This window comes from Symphalangus syndactylus, chromosome 14 (assembly GCF_028878055.3).
Source record: "Symphalangus syndactylus isolate Jambi chromosome 14, NHGRI_mSymSyn1-v2.1_pri, whole genome shotgun sequence".
In the NCBI taxonomy this organism is placed as follows: domain Eukaryota; kingdom Metazoa; phylum Chordata; class Mammalia; order Primates; family Hylobatidae; genus Symphalangus; species Symphalangus syndactylus.
This window is the reverse complement of record NC_072436.2, coordinates 79,733,959-79,758,209: the sequence shown is the minus strand read 5'-3', so window position 1 is coordinate 79,758,209 and position 24,251 is coordinate 79,733,959. Positions and strand designations below refer to the sequence as shown.

At 39.9% G+C, this 24,251-nt stretch overlaps 1 protein-coding gene across 1 annotated transcript in view; it reads left to right on the top strand.

Moving 5' to 3' along the window:
- PEX13 (peroxisomal biogenesis factor 13) overlaps nt 1–16,055 on the top strand; it is a 29,996-nt gene extending 13,941 nt beyond the window's left edge. The window contains exons 3-4 of the mRNA XM_055242739.2: nt 12,511–12,636; nt 15,268–16,055. Coding sequence (XP_055098714.1) covers nt 12,511–12,636; nt 15,268–15,566 — 425 coding nt within the window. The 3' untranslated portion in view covers nt 15,567–16,055. The remainder of the gene's footprint in view (nt 1–12,510; nt 12,637–15,267) is intronic.
- Nucleotides 16,056–24,251: the final 8,196 nt, after the last annotated feature.

Here is a 24,251-nt window from a genome sequence, read left to right as displayed (position 1 = left end):
TAGTTACTGACTAAATGAGGTATATAAAGGCAAAGTAGAAATCAAAATGCCCTAGACCTTTAAATTTGGGTTATTAGAAGGATAATGTTTTATTCATTAACTCAATAAATATTTGTTGGGTGCCAACTACATACCAGAGAATTCTCAGAGCTAGGGATATAGCAATGAATAAAATATATTCTAAAAATCTCGGCCAGGTGCGGTGCCTCACGCTTGTAATCCCAGCACTTTGGGAGGCCGAGGCGGGCGGATCACAAGGTCAGGAGATCGAGACCATGGTGAAACCCCGTCTCTACTAAAAATACAAAAAATTAGCCAGGCGTGGTGGCAGGCACCTGTAGTCCCAGCTACTTGGAGAGGCTGAGGCAGGAGAATGGCGTGAACCTGGGAGGCGAAGCTTGCAGTGAGCCGAGATTGCGCCACTGCACTCCAGCCTGGGCAACAGAACGAGACTCCGTCTCAAAAAAAAAAAAAAATTCTCTGCCTTTGTGGCAACCAAATAGGGAGAAATAGTAAATAAATAAGTAAAATACATAGTAAGCCAGAAGGTACTGGTAAGTGCTATAGGGGAAAAAAACTGGGAAGAATATTAGGAGTGTCAGGAGGAGGAACAGGGGTTGCAGTGCTACATATAGTCAGGGAACGCCTCCCTGAAGGAGTTAAGGGAATAAGTCCTACAGCTCTTTGAAGGAAGAGTGTTTTGAGGCATAGGGAACAGCAAAAATGCAGAGGTATGTAAGTGGCATATCATGGGAACAGGAAGGAGGCCAGTGTGATTGGAGCAAAGTGTTAGTGGCAGGAGATGAAGGGAGTAGATGGTATAAGTTGTAGACATGTGTAAGAACATTGGCCTTTATTCCAAAATGGGAAGCCATTGGAGATTTGTGAGCAAAGGAGTAATATGTCCGGACTTAGGTTTTTTTTTGGTTTTGGTTTTGGTTTTGGTTTTGGTTTTTTCAGGAGACAGAGTCTTGCTCTATCACCCAGGCTGGAGTGCAGTGGTGGGATCTCAGCTCACTGCAACCTCCACCCACCTCCTGGGTTAAAGCAATTCTCCTGCCTCAGCTTCCCGAGTAGCTGGGACTACAGGTGTAGGCCACCACATCCGGCTACTTTTTTGTATTTTAGTAGAGACGGGTTTTCACTGTGTTGCCCAGGCTGGTCTCAAACTCCTGAGCTCAGACAGTCTGCCCACCTCAGCCTCCCAAAGTGTTAGGATTACAGGCATGAGCCACTGCACCCAGCCGACTTAGGTTTTAAAAAGAATACCTTTTTGCGGGCAGTCGTTTCCAAGATAGCCAAATAGGAACAGCTCTGGTCTGCAGCTCCCAGCGAGATCGACGCAGAAGGTTGGTGATATCTGCATCTCCAACTGAGGTACCTAGTTCATCTCATTGGGACTGGTTGGATAGTGGGTACAGCCCACAGAGGACGAGCTGAAGCAGGGCAGGGCATCGCTTCACCCAGGAAGTGCAAGGGGTCAGGGGATTTCCCTTTCCTAGCCAAGGAAAGCCATGAGTGACTGTACCTGGAGGAACGGTACACTCCTGCCCAAATACCACGCTTTTCCCATGGTCTTCGCAACTGGCAGACCAGGAGATTCCCTCCTATGCCTGGCTCAGCAGGTCCCACACCCACGGAGCCTTGCTCACTGCTAGCGCAGCAGTCTGAGATCAACCAGCAACACTGCAGCTTGATGGGGCGGGGGCAGCGTCTGCCATTGCTGAGGCTTGAGTAGCTCACAGTGTAAACAAAGCAGCCGGGAAGCTCGAACTGGGCAAAGCCCACTGCAGCTCAGCAAGAACTGTTGCCTCTCTAGATTCCATCTCTGTGGGCGGGGCATAGCTGAACAAAAGGCAGCAGACAGCTTCTGCAGACTTAAACGTCCCTGTCTGACAGCTCTGAAGAGAGCAGTGGTTCTCCAAGCACGGTGTTCGAGCTCCGAGAACACAGACTGCTTCCTCAAGCAGGTCCCTGACCCTGTGTATCCTGACTGGGAGACACCTCCCAGTAGGGGCCAACAGACACCTCAAACAGGTGGGTGCCCTTCTGGGACAAAGCTTCCAGAGGAAGGATCAGGCAGCAATATTTGCTGTTCTACAGCCTCTGCTGGTGGTACCCAGGCAAACAGGGTCTAGAGTGGACCTCCAGCAAACTCCAACAGACCTGCAGCTGAGGGGCCTGACTGTTAGAAGGAAAACTAACAACAGAAAGGAATAGCATCAACATCAACAAAAAGGACATCCATACCAAAACCCCATTTGTAGGTCGCCAACATCAAAGACCAAAGATAGATAAAACTACAAAGATGGGGAGAAACCAGAGCAGAAAAGCTGAAAATTCCAAAAACCAGAGTGCCTCTTCTCCAAAGAATCGCAGCTCCTCGCCAGCAAGGGGACAAAACTGGATGGAGAATGAGTTTGACAAGTTGACAGAAGTAGGCTTCCAACGATCGGTAATAACAAATGTCTCCGAGCTAAAGGAGCATGTTCTAACCCATCGCAAAGAAGCTAAAAACCTTGAAAAAAGGTTAGATGAATGGCTAACCAGAATAAACAGTGTAGAGAAGACCTTAAATGACCTGATGGAGCTAAAAGCCACAGCACAAGAACTTCGTGATGCACACACAAGCTTCAATAGCTGATTCAGTGGCCAGGCACAGTGGCTCACGCGTGTAATCCCAGCACTTCATGGGGCCAAGGTGGGCAGATCGCCTGAGGTTGAGAGTTTGAGACCAGCCTGACCAACATGGAGAAACCCCATCTCTACTAAAAATACAAAATTAGCCAGGCGTGTTGGCACATGCCTGTAATCCCAGCTACTAGGGAGGCTGAGGCAGGAGAATCGCTTGAACCCGGTAAGCGGAGGTTGCAATGAGCCAAGATCGCGCCATCGTACTCCAGCCTGGGCAACAAGAGCGAAACTCCATCTTAAAAAAAAAAAAAAAAAAGCCTATTCGATCAAGTGGAAGAAAGGATATCAGTGATTGAAGATCAAATTAATGAAATAAAACGAGAATACAAGATTAGAGAAAAAAGAGTGAGAAGAAATGAACAAAGCCTCCAAGAAATATGGGACTATGTGAAAAGACCAAATCTATGTTTGATTGATGTACCGGAAAGTGATGGGGAGAATGAAACCAAGTTAGAAAACACTCTTCAGGATATTATCCAGGAGAACTTCCCTAACTAGCAAGGCAGGCCAACATTCAAATTCAGGAAATACAGAGAACACCACGAAGATACTCCTCGAGAAGAGCAACCCCAAGACACGTTAATTGTCCGATTCACCAAGGCTGAAATGAGGGAAAAAATGTTAAGGGCAGCCGGGGAGAAAGGCCAGATTGCCCAAAAAGGGAAGCCCATCAGACTAACAGCAGCTCTCAGCAGAAACCCTACAAGCCAGAAGACAATGGGGGCCAATATTCAACATTCTTAAAATAATTTTCAACCCAGAATCTCATATCCAGCCAAACTAAGCTTCATAAGTGAAGGAGAAATAAAGTCCTTTACAGACAAGCAAATGCTTAGAGATTTTGTCACCACCAGGCCTGCCTTACAAAAGCTCCTGAAGGAAGCACTAAACATGGAAAGGAACAACTGGTACCAGCCACTGCAAAAACATGCCAAATTGTAAAGACCATCAACACTATGAAGAAACTGCATCAATTAACGGGCAAAATAACCAGTTAACATCATAATGACAGGATCAGATTCACACATAACAATGTTAACCTTAAATGTAAATGGGCTAAATGCCCCAATTAAAAGACACAGACTGGCAAATTGGATAAAGAGTCAAGACCCATGGGTATGCTGTATTCAGGAGACCCATCTCTTGTTCAAAGACACACATAGGCTCAAAATAAAGGGATGGAGGAAGATCTACCAAGCAAATGCAAAGCAAAAAAAAGCAGGAGTTGCAATCCTAGTCTCTGATAAAACAGACTAAACAAAAATCAAAAGAGACAAGGCCATTACGTAATGGTAAAGGGATCAATTCAACAAGGAGAGCTAACTGTCCTAAATATATATGCATCCAATACAGGAACACCCAGATTCATAAAGTAAGTCCTTAGAGACTTACAAAGAGACTTAGACTCCCACACAATCATAATGGGAGACTTTAACACCCCACTGTCAATATTAGATCAATGAGACAGAAGTTTAACAAGGATATCCAGGACTTGAACTCACCTCTGGACCAAGCAGACCTAATAGACATCTACAGAACTCTACACCCCAAATCAACAGAGTATACATTCTTCTCAGCACCACATCTCACATATTCTAAAATTGACCACATAATTGGAAGTAAAACACTCCTCAGCAAATGTAAAAGAACAGAAATCACAACAAACTGCCTCTCAGACCACAGTGCGATCAAACTAGAACTCAGGATTAATAAACTCACTCAAAACCACACAACTACATAGAGACTGAACAACCTGTTACTGAATGACTATTGGGTAAATAACAAAATGAAGGCAGAAATATGTTTTTTCAAACCAAGGAAAACAAAGACACAACATACCAGAATCTCTGGGACACATTTAAAGCAGTGTGTAAAGGAAAATTTATAGCACTAAATGCCCACAAGAAGCAGGAAAGATCTAAAATCAACACCCTAACATCACAATTAAAAGAACTAGAGAAGCAAGAGCAAACAAATTCAAAAGCTAGCAGAAGGCAAGAAATAACTAAGATCAGAGCAAAACTGAAGGAGATAGAGACACAAAAAACCCTTCAAAAAATCAATGAATCCAGGAGCTGGTTTTTTGAAAAGATCAACAAAATAGACTGCTAGCAAGACTAATGAAGAAAAGAGAGAAGAATCAAATAGATGCAATAAAAAATGATAAAAGGGGTATCACCACCGATCCCACAGAAATACAAACTACCATCAGAGAATACTATAAACACCTCTACGTAAGTAAACTAGAAAATCTAGAAGAAATGGATAAATTCCTGGACACATACACCCTCCCAAGACTAAACCAGGAAGAAGTTGAATCTCTGAATAGACCAATAACAGGTTCTGAAATTGAAGCAATAATTAATAACCTACCAACCAAAAAAAGTCCAGGACCAGACAGATTCACAGCCAAATTCCGCCAGAGGTAGAAAGAGGAGCTGGTACCATTCGTTCTGAAACTATTCCAATCAATAGAAAAAGAGGGAATCCTCCCTAACTCATTTTATGAGGCCAGCATCATCCTGATACCAAAGCCTGGCAGAGAAACACACACACCAAAGAATTGTAGGCCAGTATCCCTGATGAACATCGATGCAAAAATCCTCAATAAAATATTGCCCAACTGAATCCAGCAGCACGTCAAAAAGCTTATCCACCATGATCAAGTTGGCTTCATCCCTGAGATGCAAGGCTGGTTCAACATACGCAAATCAATAAACGTAATCCATCACATAAACAGAACCAAAGACAAAAACCAAATGATTATCTCAATAGATGCAGAAAAGGCCTTCAACAAAATTGAACAGTCTTTCATGCTACAAACTCTCAATAAACTAGGTATTGATGGAACGTATCTCAAAATAATAAGAGATATTTATGACAAACCCACAGCCAATATCATACTGAATGGGCAAACAGTGGAAGCATTCCCTTTGAAAACTGGCACAAGACAAGGATGCCCTCTGTCACCACTCCTATTCAACATGGTGTTAGAAGTTCTGGCTAGGGCAGTCAGGCAAGAGAAAGAAATAAAGAGTATTAAATTAGGAAAAGAGGAACTCAAATTGTCTCTGTTTGCAGATGACATGGTTGTATATTTAGAAAACCCCATCGTGTCAGCCCCAAATCTCCTTAAGCTGATAAGCAACTTCAGCAAAGTGTCAGAATACAAAATCAATGTGCAAAAATCACAAGCATTCCTATACACCAGTAATAGCTAAATCATGAGTGAACTCCCATTCACAATTAGTACAAAGAGAATAAAATACCTAGGAATTGAACTTACAAGGGATGTGAAGGACCTCTTCAAGGAGAACTACAAACCACTGCTCAATGAAATAAAAAAGGACACAAACAAATGGAAGAACATTCCATGCTCATGGATAGGAAGAATCAATATCGTGAAAATGGCAATACTGCCCAAGGTAATATATAGATTCAATGCTATCCCCATCAAGCTACCACTGACTTTCTTCACAGAATTGGAAAAAACTACTTTAAAGTTCATATGGAACCAAGAAAGAGCCCACATAACCAAGACAATCCTAAGCAAAAAGAACAAAGCTGGAGGCATCATGCTACCTGACTTCAAACTATACTACAAGGCTACAGTAACCAAAACAGCATGGTACTTGTACCAACACAGATATGTAGACCAATGGAACAGAACAGAGGCTTCAGAAATAACACCACATCTACAACCATCTGATCTTTGACAAACCTGACAAAAACAAGAAATGGGGAAAGGATTCCCTGTTTAATAAATGGTGTTGGGAAAACTGGCTAGCCATATGTAGAAAGCTGAAACTGGATTCCTTCCTTACACTGTATACAAAAATTAACTCAAGATGGATTAAAAACTTAAATGTAAGACTTAACACCATAAAAACCCAAGAAGAAAACCTAAGCAACACCTTCAGGACATAGGAATGGGCAAAGACTTCATGACTAAAACACCAAAAACAATGACAACAAAAGCCAGAATAGACAAATGGGATCTAATTAAACTAAAGAGCTTCTGCACAGCAAAAGAAACTATCATCAGAGTGAACAGGCAACCTACAGAATGGGAGAAAATGTTTGCAATGTACCCATCTGACAAAGGGCTAACGTCCAGAACCTACAAAGAACTTAAACAAATTTACAAGAAAAAACCCATCAAAAAGTAGGCAAAAGATATGAACAGATAATTCTCAAAAGAAGACATTTATGCAGCCAACAGACATGAAAAAATGCTCATCATCACTGGTCATCAGAGAAATGCAAATCAAAACCACAATGAGATACCATCTCATGCCAGTTAGAATGATCATTAAGAAGTCAGGAAACAACAGATGCTGGAGAAGATGTGGAGAAATAGGAATGCTTTTACACTGTTGGTGGGAGTGTAAATTAGTTCAACCATTGTGGAAGACAGTGTGGCGATTCCTCAAGGATCTAGAACTAGAAATACCGTTTGACCCAGTGATCCCATTACTGGGTATATATCCAAAGGATTATAAATCGTGCTACTATAAAGACACATGCACACATATGTTTATTGTGGCACTGTTCACAATAGCAAAGACTTGGAACCAGCCCACATGTCCATCAATGATAGACTGGATTAAGAAAATGTGGCACATATACACCATGGAATACTATGCAGGCATAAAAAAAGATGAGTTCATGTCCTTTGCAGGGACGTGGATGAAGCTGGAAACCATCATTCTCAGCAAACTGTCACAAGGACAGAAAACCAAACACCACATGTTCTCACTCATAGGTGGGAGTGGAACAATGAGAACACATGGACACAGGGCAGGGAGTATCACACACCGGGGCCTGTCAGGGGGTGGAGGGGCTTGGAGAGGGATAGCATTAGGAGAAATACCTAATGTAAATGACGAGTTGATGGGTGCAGCAAACCAACATGATACATGTATACCTCTGTAACCGGCACATTGTGCACATGTACCCTAGAACTTAAAGTATTAAATATAAATATAAATATATACATATATATATATGTATATATACCTTTTTGCTAAGAATGGTTTGTAGGTAGAGCTAGGGCAGAAGAAACCAATCAGGAGAGTCAAGCGGCCATTACCTTAATTCAAGTGAGAAATGATGGTGGCTTGGCTCAGCATGGCAGTGACATGGGTCCTGAGATAGAGTCAGATTGGGATTACTCACCCCTGTGATCCCAACACTGGGAGGATGAGGCCTGCAGATCGCTTAAGCCTCGCAAATCACTTGAGCCCAGAAGTTTAAGGCCAGCCTGTGCAGCATAGGGAAAACCTGTCTCTACAACAATTACAAAAATTATCCGGGTGTGGTGGTGCGTGCTTATAGTCCTAGTTACTTGGGAGGCTGAGATGGGAGGGTGGCTTGAGCCTTGGAGGTTGAGCCTGAAGTGAGCTGAGATTGTACCACTGTACTCCAGTTTGGGTGACACAGTAAGACCCCGTCTCAAAATAAATAAATGGAAGAACTAATACAAGTGAATGATACTACTATCATAGAAAGACAGAAAAGAAGACAGAGTAAGATGGAAATCAGGAAGAACAGAAGTAGAACCATATTGCTGCATTATGGAGGAAGAGTGGAAGGATGATGAATGATGTAAGGTTCTACAATAAGATCAAGAACTGAGAAAAGATTATTAGATCTGGCAACTGGAAGTCATCAAGCTCCAGCAAGTAGTTTTGGTACAGTGGAGAAGACAGAAACTGTAGCAGAGGATGAAGGGTAAATAAAGTCAGAAGATGTGAAAAAAGAAAAGATTAGCAGTGAATGGAAGGAGGGAGGAAAAGAATGGCCAAATTGAGTGATCAAGTTGTTGTGGTGGGAGATTGTCAGTTTTTTGTTTTGCTTTGTCTTTTCAGAAGTGAGGAGATCTGAGAATGTTTTTAGGCTAAAAGAAAGGAGTCAGTAGAGAAGGAGCAGTTATAAATAAGGGAAAGATAGGAGTTAAATGATGAAGAAGCTACTATAGGAAGTAAGAGAGGGTGTGATCTTACGGAACCTGGCAGGTGAAAAGGAAGGACAGTTTTTTATCTGAGTCAAAAGGAGAGGAAATCGGTAATGATACAAAGAGATTTTTGAGGAGAAGCAAAATTGAGGTCCTATTACTTTAGCTCTTAGAGCAGGGGTTGGCAAACCATGGCCTGTGGGCAAGATCTGGCCTGCTCCTATTTTTGTACAGCTCACAAGCTAAAAATGGTTTTTATACTTTTCAGTTGTTGGAAAATTAAAAGAATGTTTTAAAAATTGAAATAATTTGTGATGTGAAAATTATATAGAATTCAAATTTCATTAATAAAGTTGTATTGGAGCACAGCCACACTTATTTCCATACATATTGTTATGGCTGCTTTTCCACTGTAACAGTGGAATTGAATAGTTTGCACAGAGACTATGTGTGAAATTCCGATGGCTTCACTTTTGCTCTGCCCACTACAAATTTCAGTAACTTAGTTATAACTTGATAGCATGATGAGTAATACATACATTGTTATACTACAGTGGGTTTTTTTAAATTATGAATGCATACATGGCACACAAGAAAAAAGTGTACTTTGAGTGTCATATTTTCAAGACACAGTATAGTATGAATTATTTTGTTATTGAATTAGATGGTAAAAAAACTATTATACAGTGACACTATAGCTATGTTAAATGGCTATACTACACATCAACGTTTACCAGATTGAGCACTCATCACAGAAAATCAACAGTCAAAAAAATTAGAAAATTTAAAATGGAATTCTCATCACAGCAGAATTTCCTCATCAAAAGAAAAATAAAATAAAATGAGGCTGCAACCAAAATAAGTTACTGAGAGGTTCATATGTTACCCAAGCAAGGAAACCTGTTTACTCGTGGTAATTGCAACAACCAAAAAAAATATGTCCAGAGAAAGTAAACTTGTTTAAGATTATTAGCTTCTCAGTGAGAACAGTTTCTTGAAGAGTTGACGGCATTTTGAACAACATGGCCAACTTAAAATAAGACAAATGATTTGAATGCTTTTCCTTGGCTCATCATGACCCAATGGATATTAATACTTGCTAAATCCGTTGGCCAAATGTTGTCATCATGGGAGTGAGTTCATTATCTTGAGAATGAGTTTGTTATACAAGCTAGTTCGGCCCTCTTACTCTCTCATGTGCACTCTTTTGCCATGTGATGCCTCCTGCCATGTTATGACACAACAAGAAGGCCCTTACCAAATGCCCCTTGATCTCGGATTTCCTAGCCCCCAGAACTGTGAGCAAATAAACTTTCATTGTTTACAAATTACCCAGTCTATAGTATTCTGTTAAAGTAGCATAAAACAAAGATAGGCCAGGCTTGGTGGCTCATGTCTGTAATCCTAGCACTTTGGGAGGCCGAGGCGGGCGGATCATGAGGTCAGGAGATCAAGACCATCCTGGCTAACGTGGTGAAACCCCGTCTCTACTGAAAAAAAAAAAAAAAAAAGACAGTACTGCTTAGTTGTTTGAGAAGTCAATGATGAATTGGAAATGACTGAAGAATTAGCCTCTGTGAATAGTCATGGTTCAACTACAGACAAGAACATTTTCAAAGAAGGTGAAAACACTGATTCTGTACAACCTGAATCTGCTAAGATGTGTTGCACCTGATAATGGTGAAAATTATAGGTGGAGCAGGAAAAGGCCTAGTTGGACAAAAGTTACAAAGCTTTTGAAAATAGTTTTTTTGTTTATGGTTATTCATTGTATTATTCATCAGCAGCCACACTGCAGAAAATATTTGAATTTATCATGTGTTATTGAACTAGTAGTGTCAAGGTAAAGTTTATTCACTCTTGTGACATAATCATTGTCAGTTTTGTGAATTTTTGTCAGATACAGAAGCTGAAGATCCCGACTTGCCCTACCGCATGGCAATTCAATGGCAGAACAAGGCTTAAGTTTTATTTTATTTTTTTTGAGATTGAGGCCAAGAATGAAATTTTTCTGAACAGAACTCCTTTTCAGCTATTGTTATTAAACCCATTCAGCTTTGGAAATCACCTTTTACTGCAGACTTAGTTAAATTCTGAGTTCTTTTTGGAGACAGGGTCTTGCTTTGTCAGCCAGGCCGGAGTGCAGTAGCATGATCATAGGTCACTGCAACCTCACTCTTGGGCTCACATGATTCTCCCACCTCAGCTTCCCAAGTAGCTAGTACTAGAAGTACACATCACCACACCTGGCCAATTTATTTATTTATTGTGGAGACGAGATCCCACTGTGTTGCTCAGTCTGGTCTTGAACTCCTGGCCTCAAGCAATCCTGCCTCAGCCTCCCAAAGTGCTGAGTGAGATTATAGGCATGAACCACCATGTCCAGCCCAGACTTAGTTATATTCTTTGTTGTTGTTTTCTTTTTGAGACAAGGCCTCTCTCAGTTGCCCAGGCTGGAGTGCAGTACTGCAGTCTTGGCTCACTGCAACCTCTGCCTCCCAGGTTCAAGCGATTCAAGCTGAGGCTACAGGTTCGTGCCACCACATCTGCCTAATTTTGTTTATTTTTTTGTAGAAACAAGGTTTCCCTATGCTGCCCAGGTTGGTCTTGAACTCCTGGACTCATGCAATTTCCCCTGTCTCAGCCTCTCAAAGTACTGAGATTACAGGCATGCGCCACCATGCCCGGCTAATTTTGTATTTTTAGTAGTGATGGGGTTTCTCCATGTCGGTCAGGCTGATCTCAAACTCCCGACCTCAGGTGATCCACCCGCCTTGGCCTCTCAAAGTGCTGAGATTACAGGTGTGAACCACAGTGCCTGGCCTATATTCTTAAGTAATTCAAACTGAAACCACAAAGCAGAACAGTGCTTATATGCAAAACATGCTGGAGTAAAGTTTTGACAACGCCTAATATAGTTTGACTCACAGGTAATGTCACACTGCTTTGTATCTCTCAGACTGTCAGAAGTTAACACAAGCAGTATCTCCATTCCCACGCAAGTTGGCAGCAGATACATTTTCCAAGCTTAAGTCATTAATACAATGCTAGAGCGTTTTTTGGACCTCCATGCAAGCACAAAGGAAATTTCCATATTTCAACATCCATTTAACTATGCAGTTGAGGAACTTCCACTTAATCTTCATTTGGAAGTGATTAATCTGCAACATAATAACATGGTAAAAGGCAAATATCAAGAGAAGAATTTAACAGAATTATATTCTGGCCTACTACTCTCCCAGCTAATAACTATGCTCAATTAAAACCACATACTCATAGACTCATATTAGGATTTGACGTTACCTATCTGTGTGAAAAGGCATTTTCAAAAATGCAGTACCTCAAATTTTATTACAAATTAGAATTAGCAAATGAATATTTATAATTGATTTCCAATTAAGTGAAATATCCTTCCCCCAAAATATTTCATTCTTCTAAGTAACTTCCAAATAGACCTGTATTACAAAAAAGAAACATGGTTATTATATTTTTAATCTTGTCAATAAATTTATGGAAATTTTGTTTCCTCTTTTTATAAAAGTAATTGCCCAATATCCTGTTTTGCCTCTTGGCTTTCAAAGTCTAAAATACTAACTATCTGACCCTTTTCAGAAAAAATTTGCCAACCCCTGGCTTATGGTAAGGGAGCGGGAAGTTGGAGCTTAAAGAAAGGAAGAAGTTCATAATAGGTATCTTTAGTGGATCTACTGTTGATTTAACATAGTATTCATTATAGATTTTACTTGGGAGGGGAGGACTTTTCTCTTGGCAAATTTATGCAGTTTGCAAACCATAGCCATTGAAATACCTGCATTTTTCTTTTGTAAATTTTATTAACCTAATTTTAATTTGGCTTATAGACAGCATCAACTGGGCAAGTGGTGAGGATGACCATGTAGTTGCCAGAGCAGAATATGATTTTGCTGCCGTATCTGAAGAAGAAATTTCTTTCCGGGCTGGTGATATGCTGAACTTAGCTCTCAAAGGTAATAAATTATGAATAAGTTGGAATTATCTGTAAATTTTGATATTCATAAATGCAGTATTAAAAATTACAACAAAGGATCTTGTTCGTTGTTAGTTAACTTAGAGATAGTTACTAGAACTTCTTTTTCATGTCAATTTAGAGCTTCCAAATCTGGAGGAGTCAGGAAGAAATGCCCCAGCAGAGTTATTCTAATAGTATTTCACTGAGATAAGGAAAGGCTTTGTTTATATAGGCTTTTCTAAACTCAAAATACTTGAATTTCAAACTGTTAATCCCCACACAAAAATGTGATGTCAGTAACTAAACATAACAAATCTAATAAAGCAAAGGAATTATCTAACATCATCTAAGCATTGCTGTTAGTCCTTGATTACTGGGACTGGTGTTGCTTCTTTATTCAGTAGTGTTTACCTCAGAAATTTCATCATGAGTAGTTTAGGAAATATTGTCGTGAAGTATTATAGAACCCCAGCAAGAAATTTATACGCATCTCAGGTTTATTTTTGGACCAAGTCACTGATACTTTTTAATGACTCTAGGCAAAATGGCCTTTTCCTCCACCCTTCCTGAGTAATGATTATCAGGATTTTTGTGGATTTTTTTAAATATGTGTATTTATGGGGATTCAAGTTTATTGCAAAAAGTGATGTTTTGTTGATAAAGGTACTAATAACAATAACGTTATTTATTGAGTACTTACTATGTACAAGGTACTATATTTTACATATTTCATTTAAGCCTTAGAATAATACTGTGAGGTGGTACTATTATTACCCTGTCCTTGTTTTACACTTGAAGAAACTGAGACTCAGAATAAGTAAATTGTCCAGTATCACAAAGCAAAGGTGCAATAGAACTGGACTATGAATCTAGGTTTGTCTAACTTGAGACCTTGTGCTTTTAACAACTCTGGATGTTTTTTCATGGAAGGATCTGTTAATGGAAACTTCACCCTTTTTTTTTTGGTTTTAGTCATTCTATGCAGGGAAGAAATACCTTCAATGTTCAAATCATTACTATGTAAATAATTGAAAATTTTGGATGAGATTACTAAATCTTTGCCTCATCCCTTTTACAAAAAACCTAGACTTAAGCGAGGTGCAGTGGTGTGCACCTGTAGTCCCACCTACTCAAGGGGCTGAGGCAGGAGGATCACTTGAGGCCAGGAGTTTGAGGCTGTAGTACACTGTAATCACACCTGTGGAATAGCACCACTGCACTCCAGCCTGGGCAACGTAGTGTAACCTTGTCTCAAGAAAAAAATAAAAAACAAACCTCCAGACTTTTAGGTATTCTATTCGTATTTTTCTTTCTTTCTTTCTTTTTTTTTTTTTGAGACAGAGTCTCGCTCTGTTGCTCAGGCTGGAGTGCAGTGGCACGATCTCTGCTCACTGCAACCTCCGCCTCCCGGGTTCAAGTGATTCTCCTGCCTCAGCCTCCTGAGTAGCTGGGACTACAGGCACTTGCCTCCACACCCAGCTAGTTTTTGTATTTTTAGTAGAGACAGGCTTTCACCATGTTGGTCAGGCTGGGCTCGAACTCATGACCTTGTGATCTGCCCGACTCAGCCTCCCAAAGTGCTGGAATTACAGATGTGTACCACCACACTGGGCCTATTCGTATTTTTCTTATAGGGAAAATAGCAATTTACTATTTTGGATTTCAAATGAATGATTTTTTAAAGATTTGTTGTTAGAGACAGGAACAACACAGATAATTTTAATTAGAGGTCATGTGGTTTCTTTCAGTTACATAACACTTCAGAAAAATTTTATATTTCATTATTCTTCAATGAATAGTGCCTCTTAACACTAGCTTGCTTCTTGGCTTTCCTCCGTTGCTCAAGGAAAGCATGTTTGGGCATTTGGAACAAAATCGGTCATAGACGTGGTAAATTTGTTTTTTCCTGTTATTTAGAGCATTAAACATTAAAAAGTCTTATATTGTGTCTAAATTATAATGTTGAACTAAAATTGTAACAGTTAAGCAGCTTTTTAAAGATATAGATAAAATAGGAAAATACCATAGAAAATTGAGTACATTAAATAATCTTTCTTTAAGCTTAGAGTATTGCCTTTATTTATCATATGGCTAGAAATAACAGAGGTCTTCAATTTTTTGCCCATCTTGGATTAAAATTAATATTTACTATCTTCAGGATTGTTTATCACAATCGCATGAAACGAATTTTATATTTTTGCCAAAAGTAGGCTAAGAAAGCTGAGTGCATAAAGGTATATCTTTTCTATACTTATTCCTAACTTAGCCAGTTGAGAAGGAATGAGATACTCATTTTTTAGACTCCAATTTAAAATACGAAAGACATTGATGTTAGTTTTCAGTTTTGAGAGAACTAAATCTCCTTACTCTATGAATGGACCAACTGATGATAAACTTTATGTTCTTCAAGGTGGAAGGAAATATTTAGTAAGTATAAAATAAAAATAGAAGAATGGATCCTAGAGCTGTTAAGCCTACTCAGCATTTGATTTTAAATATATATGCATGTACTATTTGTTATTTACTATGTAAGCATAACAGATTTTCCTGAATATGATATTTTACCATTAATATTCTGTTGGACCTCCAAAGTATATTGTAATTACAAGACTCTTTTTTTTTCCATCAGAACAACAACCCAAAGTGCGTGGTTGGCTTCTGGCTAGCCTTGATGGCCAAACAACAGGACTCATACCTGCGAATTATGTCAAAATTCTTGGTAAAAGAAAAGGTAGGAAAACGGTGGAATCAAGTAAAATTTCCAAGCAGCAACACTCTTTTACCAACCCAACACTAACTAAAGGAGCCACGGTTGCTGATTCTTTGGATGAACAGGAAGCTGCCTTTGAATCTGTTTTTGTTGAAACTAATAAGGTTCCAGTTGCACCTGATTCCACTGGGAAAGATGGAGAAAAGCAAGATCTTTGATATCTTTCATGTTTGCCTGCAGTTGAACAATACTTTAGAGTACTTTTTAAAATTATTTCTCACAAAGAAATGAATGTACAATCCAATGAAAACATTTGTTACTGGCTATTCCAGGTGTTTTGCTGCTAGAAATTATTAAAGTTACACACTAGTATGTTGATCTGGTGACCTGGTTACATTTTATTATACACATTATTGGACCATAAGGACATTTGTTTCACCTAGATTTTAAGATTATGGAGACTACTGTCATTTTCATCTTATGTAAATCTCTAGGTTTATTGGAAGAGTAAGATTGATGAACTATAGCATGGACAGTTTGGTACAGTAGGGATCATTAATATTTTTAAAAGTTCTACATTAATTGACTTGGAATCCTTAGAAATAGAGTGATAACATATCAGTATGAGAACAGGCAAAAGGTAAATTTTTTTTTTTTTTTACAACCTTAAGTAATCTCAATAATAAAATTTTCTGATCTGTATTATATCCAGTGTTGGGTTTATATTTTCACCCACAAACAACTGACACTACTATCTTTTACTGTATTTTTAAAAATTTATCTTGAAAAGGTCACCCAGAAGCATTCTGAAGGAAATGGTTCTAGAATGATAGAGTATGTAGCCCTAATAGTTTTCCCTCCTAGCAAAAGGTCTGAAATTTATCTTTCTTACAAACTGTTCCATTTCTTCTAAGGATCACTTAATTATTTATCTCTTCAAGCCAGGTGTGGTGGCTCACGCCTGTAATCCCAGCACTTTGGGAGGCCAAGGCGGGTGGATCACCTGAGGTTGGGAGTTCGAGACCACCCTGACCAACATGGAGAACGCCCATCTTTACTAAAAATACAAAATTAGCCAGGTGTGGTGGCACATGCCTGTAATCCCAGCTACTCGGAGGCTGAGGCAGGAGAATCACTTGAACCTGGGAGGCGGACGTTACACTGACCCGGAGATCTCGCCATTGCACTTCAGCCTGGGCAACAAAAGCGAAACTCCATCTCAAAAAAAAAAAATTATTTATTCCTTTAAAATATGACTAGTTTTCATACTGGGTGAATCAGAAGTATATGAAAGGTATACTTTCTTTTCCTACAACAAATACTTGAGTTCTTTTGAGTTTGCACTTAATGATATAATCAGTTATAATAGTAATTTTTAATCTTTTCATAGATTTTTTGCCTCTACCTTGTGTAATTTTTTAAATTCCATATTTAGGATGCTCTGTAAATATTGAAAATGTGTCACATTGGATACATTTTTCTTTTAGGTTTAATTTTTACTACTGAGACTTATTTATAGTCTTAGTGCTCAATTGCCATTTAGAATATGATAATCCTCACACCTGTAATCTCAGCACTTTGGGAGGCCAAGGCGGGCGGATCACCTGTGGTCAGAAGTTTGAGACCAGCCTGGCCAACACGGTGAAACCCTGTCTCTACTAAAAATACAAAAATTAGCTGGATGCAGTGGCATGCACCAGTAGTCCCAGCTACTCAGAAGGCTGAGGCAAGAGAATCACTTGAACCCAGGAGGCAGAGGTTGCAGGGAGCTGAGATCACGCCACTGCACTCCAGCCTAGGGGACAGAGCAAGACTCTGTCTCAAAACAAAAATAATAATAATAATAATACGATAATGCTATTTGACGTGTTTTTTGGTTTATAATGATTTTAAATGCAGTTAACTTTCAGTACACTGAATATTTCCCCAGAAAATTGGAAACTTCATATACTTGCTATGAACATACTACAGAGTAATACTATCAGTAATACAGGTGTATAAGAATACATTTATACATATTGTTGAAAACTTTGAACTGTTTGATAAAAATTGTGATTTCGTATTTTTTCTTTTTTTTTTTTTTTTGAAACAGAGTCTCGCTCTGTGGCCCAGGCTGGAGTCCAGTGGCGCGATCTCGGCTCACTGCAAGCTCGGCCTCCAAGGTTCACGCCATTCTCCTGCCTCAGCCTCCCGAGTAGCTGGGACTACAGGTGCTCGCCACCAGGCCCAGCTAATTTTTTTTGTATTTTTAGTAGAGACGGGGTTTCACCATGTTATCCAGGATGGTCTCCATCTCCTGACCTCGTGATGAGCCTGCTTCGGCCTCCCAAAGTGTTGGGATTACAGGTGTGAGCCACTGCACCCGGCAATTTAGTATTTTTTTCTAACAGACTATGTTCAACAAATAAGTAATTCTTGAATAGTTCAGATTAAAACATACAGGAACCAAGTACATACCCAGCATAGAAGAACTTTACTAAAGGCTTCTTGGAAAGCCCTTTTTTGAAATGACAGTATCATAAGTAACATGTCATTTAAAATAGAAATCTTGACCCAGTGCAGAAAAATAAATACTTCATAGTAAAATTTATTTATCTTTGGCCAATTTTCCAACACCCAGGTATTAGCCTTGAAGTTGAAGAGATAAGGTTTCTTGTATATTATTTTGCATTTGTGTTCTACAATTAAAGGTTCTACTTTGATTTGTCAGATAATTTATAGAAATTTTGTTCTCAAAACAAATTATTAAATTTGGGGTTGAGATGTCTAAATTGAATGCTAGAAGTAAAGTAGAAGTGACCACTATTAAAGATGTATAGGGAGAAGAGTACAGCACAAAGTGATAAAACAGTGACACTTTTGTAAGGGTGTTTATTGTTTGGTTAAGTCTGCTAAATTACAGTATGCATTATCTGGTGACTGTGTGCCTGAAAATTCCTTTTGTATTAAAATTCTGGAGAAGGAATTCAGGACTAGAATAAAGAGAAATTTTGTGGCCTTTTTTATCATGACAGTTTTAGAATAATTTTTTTAGCTGAGATTAAATGTTCAAGGCTCCAATATTATTTTTAGGAACTTATTTAAGGAGTGCTACTTTACAGAAATTACTAACACACCAAAACATTTTTAACTAAATAAAATACAAGTTTACAATAATAAAACATGTTTCTTTTAATTTTTCTGATTATATTTTATGAGTTCAGAAAGGAAATGGTAAGAGAACTATACATTTTCATGTTTTAACATTTTATGTACGTACTTGATTCTGTCTGTGTGTCATAATTACACATTTACTTGAACACAGCTATCCTTTATCTTGTCCTTTCTTTAATAGAAAAATGAACAGAAACTGAGTGCAGTTAAATTTTTATTTTTAGTAGGTTGTGAAGTTACTTTCACTGGAGAAATAAAAATATGTTAAACTTGATTGACTTTTTTTTAAGATAAATTGTTAACGCTTTTGCAGGATTAGAATTAATATGAGGTCTCTCTGTAACATTATTGTATATATATCACCTACTGCAAACCTATCTGTTCTATTTCTTTGTGATTTAAAGAAAAATAGGCCAGGCGTGGTAGCTTACACCTATAATCCCAGCACTTTGGGAGGCCAAGGTGGGTGGATCACAAGGTCAGGAGTTCGAGACCAGCCTGGCCAATATGAAGAAACTCCGTCTCTGCTAAAAATACAAAAATTAGCCAGATGTGGCTGTGGGTGCCTGTAGTCCCAGCTACTCAGGAGGCTGAGGCAGGAAAATTGCTTGAACCCGGGAGGCAGAGATTGCAGTGAGCTGAGATCGCGCCACTGCACTCCAGTCTGTGCGACAGAGCAAGACTCCATCTAAAAAGAAAAAAACAAAACAAACAAAAAAATACATTTATATAGAATTACCTACAGGTGTGTTAAATAAAAAGACTTCATCCTTAGATTTTGGGGGATCTAGATTCTAGTTTAGACATCACTGCTTACTGTAAGATTTAAGTCCCATTATTTATTTTTCAGTTTCCTAATTTATAACAATAGACATAGCTGCTACACCTGCCTCACATGAAAGTGCTTTTTTTTTTACGTTAATTTTAATTTTTTTTTTTTGAGACAGGGTTTTGCTCTTATCACCCAGGCTGGAGTGCAGTGGCGAGATCTTGGCTCACTGCAACCCCCAACTCCTGGGTTCAAGTGATTCTCCTGCTTCAGCTTACCCAGTAGCTGGGATTACAGACACCTGCCACCATGCCCAGCTAATTTTTGTATTTTTAGTAGAGTCGTGGTTTCACCACATTGGCCAGTCTGGTCTTGAACTTCTGACCTCAGGTGATCTGCCCGCCTCAGCCTCCCCAAGTGCTGGGATTACCGTCACGAACCACCGCGCTGGGCCTGAAAATGCTTTTTAAAAAATACAGGGGCCGGGTGCGGTGGCTCACGCCTGTAATCCTAGCACTTTGGGAGGCCGAGGCAGGTGGATCACCTGAGATCAGGAGTTCGAGACCAGCCTGGGCAACACGGTGGAACGCTGTCTCTACTAAAAATATAAAAAATTAGCCAGGCATGGTGGCACACACCTCTAGTCCCAGCTACTCGGGAGGCTGAGGCAGGAGAATTGCTTAAACCTGGGAGCCAAGATTGTAGCACTGCACTCCAGCTTGGGCAACACAGCGAGACTCTATCTCCAAAAAAAAAATTTATATATATATATATATATATAGAGAGAGAGAGAGAGAGAGGTGGGTGTGTTGGCTCACCCTGTAATCCCAGCACTTTGGGAGGCTGCGGTGAGCGGGTCACCTGAGGTCAGAAGTTCAAGACCAGCCTGGCCAACATGGTGAAACCCCATCTCTCCTAAAAATACAAAAATTAGCCAGGCATAGTGGCGAGTGCCTGTAATCCCAGCTACTCTGGAGGCTGAGACAGGAGAATCGCTTAACCTGGGAGGCAGAGGTTGCAGTGAGCCAAGATCGTGCCATTGCACTCCAGCCTGGGTGACGAGCAAAACTCCATCTCAAAAAATAGAACTGTGCTTGTGTTCTGTTCTACCTTAAGAGTTTTTATTCATCTCCCTCCTGCAATTTCATACTCTACGCTCCCTATTTAATATTTGTCCTTCCAAGCCATCTCTCATGTTTTGGATATAGTTTCTTGAAAACCATATAATATTCATATGTTTAAATTTTTTACATAAATGATATTGTGGCATAAATTTTATTCTCCTAACTTTCATAAAATATTAGGTTTTTAAGACCTATCCATATTACTTATATAATGTGCTTTTTTTTTTTTTTTTTTTTTTTGAGACAGCATCTCACTCTGTCGCCCAGGCTGGAGTGCAGTGACGTGATCTCAACTCACTGCAAGCTCTGCCTCCCGGGTTCACGCCATTCTCCTGCCTCAGCCTCCCGAGTAGCTGGGACTACAGGTGCCCACCAGCACGCCCAGCTAATTTTTTGTATTTTTAGTAGAGACTGGGTTTCACTGTGTTAGCCAGGATGGCCTCAATCTCCTGACCTTGTGATCCGCCTGCCTCGGCCTCCCAAAGTGCTGCGATTACAAGCGTGAGCCACCACGCCTGGCCTATAATGTGCTTTTGACCGGTGCATATTATTCTATTGTATTCATATACCAAAGCTTGTCTTTTCCTCTAATCACAAATACTTATATTTTTCCCAGCCATTTCCACTTCTGCAAGCTTGTACATGTCTTCCTATGAAGGAAGAATGCCCTTTCAGGAAACCTGCCCTTTCAGGAAACCTGCCCTTTCATTTCTTTGCTATATATGTCCTAGAGTAGAAAGGCTGGGGTTTGAAGTATATGCATATTTAATTCATGCTGGATCGTTCTCAGTAATGGTTGTCCCAGTTTTCCTTTCCATAAGCAAGACCTGAGGGTTTCATTTTCTCTTCATTTTCAGTAGCACTTGATATTTTCTGATTTTTGCTAATCTGACGTGTATAAAATTGTATTTTTTCTTAATCTGCATTACCTGATTACTGATGAAGGTGAGTATTTGCTTTTTAGTCATTCCAATTTTCCATTCTGTGGATGGTCTGTACTTACAATTTGTCTCTTTTCTATTAAGTTTTTCTTTCTTGCTGATTACAGTATAGTATATACAGTGTGTGCATGTGTGTATATATATACACATATGTGTATGTGTGTGTGTGTGTGTGTATATATATATATATTTTTTTTTTTTTTTTTTTTGAGACAAGGTCTGGCTCTCTCACCCAGGCTGGAGTGCAGTGGTGTGATCTCACCTCACTGCAACCTGTACCTCCTGAGTTCAAACCATCCTCCCACCTCAGCCTCCCAAGTAGCTGGGACTAAAGGCGCGTACCACCACACTTGGCTAATTTTTGTGTTTTTTTGTAGAGATGGGATTTCTCCATGTTGCCTAAGCTGGTCTCAAACTCGTGAGCTCAAGAGATCTGCCTGCTTCTGTGCCCCCGAAGTGGTGGGATTACAGGTGTGAGCCACTGCTCCCAGCCAAGAAATTCTTTATATGTAGATACTATTTTCTTGTCAAGTTCAGATGTTGGAAATAACTTGCCATTTGTTCATTCTTGTCTTTGTTGTTTTTCATATAATAGAAATCCCCCCAATGGTTTATGTTTTTTATGTCTTTCTTTTGTTTTGTTTTGTTTTTGAGATGGAGTTTCCCTCTCGTTGCCCAGGCTGGAGTGCAATGGCACAATCTTGGCTCACTGTAACCTCCACCTCCCGGGTTCAAGCGATTCTCCTGCCTCAGCCTCCTGAGTAGCTGGAACTACAGGCATGTGCCACCACACCCAGCTAAATTTTTGTGTATTTTTAGTAGAGACAGGATTTCGCCATGTTGGCCAGACTGGTCTTGAACTCCTGACCTCAGATGATCTGCCCACCTTGGCCTCCCAAAGTGCTGGGATTACAGGTGTGAGCCACCGCACTCAGCCATAGGTCTTGTTCTTCTATCAGTTTTATAGTTTTACCATTTACATTTAGGTCTTAAATTTAATTGAAATTAATTTTTGGATATAGTATGAGGTATGAATTCAACTTTTTCTCCATCTAGTCATTAAAAGGAAAAGGTTAACAAAACCCCTTGCTCTGGGGAAAAGTGATATTGGGTTTACTTTCTGTTTAGCACTGTTTCCTTGGTAACCTACAAAGTTAAGATAAATATGGAAAGTCAACTCTTTACCAGGCAGCCTTTTTTGTTTGTTTTAACTGTAAAAAGACAAAACACAAATGTTGATTCGTCTAAGTAGGATATGAAACCGGTAACCAAGCTTGTTCCTAGTTGTAGGGACCTGGAACCTACCTTGAGGGTTTTTTACAAGATAGTGCTCCCTATCACACATGAGGCTTACCTAAGGAGGATGCCTCCTCTACATGCCAGTTGTTTAGTGTGCTATATCTTTCTGCCAACCTAAGTGACCTTGGTGCCAAGTTATATTCTTTTGGGTTTTCCGAGTGAATATCTGCAGAACATGCCAAGTAGGATTGCAGTCAGTTTTTCTAACACCATCTACTACATAATCCGTATCATCTCATTTCATTACATTCCAAGTTCTATAAGCATGAAACTGGGGCTCTCTGTTTTGTTGGTATGTGTCAGTTTCTTTCCCAGTACAACATTGTCTTTTTTATTTTTTTGAGACAGAATCTCGCTCTGTCTCCCAGGATGGGGTGCAGTGGCATGATCTTGGCTCACTGCAACCTCTGCCTCACAGCTTCAAGCGATTCTCCTGCTTCAGCCTCCCAAGTAGCTGGGACTACAGGCGAGCGCCACCATGTTTGGCTAAGTTTTGTATTTTTTTAGTTGAGATGGGGTTTCACCATGTTGGCCAGGCTGGTCTCGAACTCCTGACCTCAAATGATCTTCCCACCTCAGCCTCCCAAAGTGCTGAGATTACAGGTGTGAGCCATTGCGCCTGGCATGTCCTTCCCTCACAGTCCTTATACTTCTCTTTTGTTGATTTGGCCAAGTTGTCAGTCTATATTTAACACTAACTGTGGTAGCAGGGTTTTTTTTAATCTTATTTCTGCTTTAGATTCTAAAGTTGCTCTATTAACTCGTGATGTTTGCTGTGAGTTTTATGCCAGTCTTTATCGAAAGCTTTTCTTTTCTCTCTCTCTCTCCTTTTTGTTTTTGAGATGAGTCTCGCACTGTCACCCAGGCTGGAGTGCAGTGGTGCAATCTTGGCTCACTACAAGCTCCGCCTCCCGGGTTCATGCCATTCTCCTGCCTCAGCCTCCCGAGTAGCTGGGACTACAGGCGCCCACCACTACATCTGGCTAATTTTTTGTATTTTTTAGTAGAGACAGTTTCACGGTGTTAGCCAGGATGGTCTCAATCTCCTGACCTTGTGATCCACCCACCTCGGCCTCTCAAAGTGCTGGGATTACAGGCATGAGCCACCGTGCCCGGCCAAAAGCTTTTCTCTTTTATAGCTAATTTAAATCTGCATTAGCGGGGCCAGGTGCAATGGCTCACACATGTAATCCCAGAACTTTGGGAGGCCAAGGCAAGCAGATAATTTCAGCTCAGGAGTTCTAGACCCGCCTGGGCAATGTGGTGAAACCCCATCTCTACAAAAAATAAAATTAACCAGGCATGGTGGCACGTACCTGTGTGGCACGCGCCTGTAGTCCCAGCTACTTGGGAGGCTGAGGAGAGGATTGCTTGAGCCCAGGAAGTTGAGGATGCAGTGAACCGTGATCGCACCACTGCACTTCAGCCTGGATGACAGAACGAGACCCTGTCTCAAGGAAATAAAATATAAAAGAAATATTCATTTATCTAGATGGTTTTTAGTTTCTCACCTTTAGTAATATGGTAAATGACATTGATTTTTCTGATATTAAACCTTTGTATTCTTACTTGATACAATTTTTAAGGAAATTATTTTATTAAATATTAAAAAGGGTA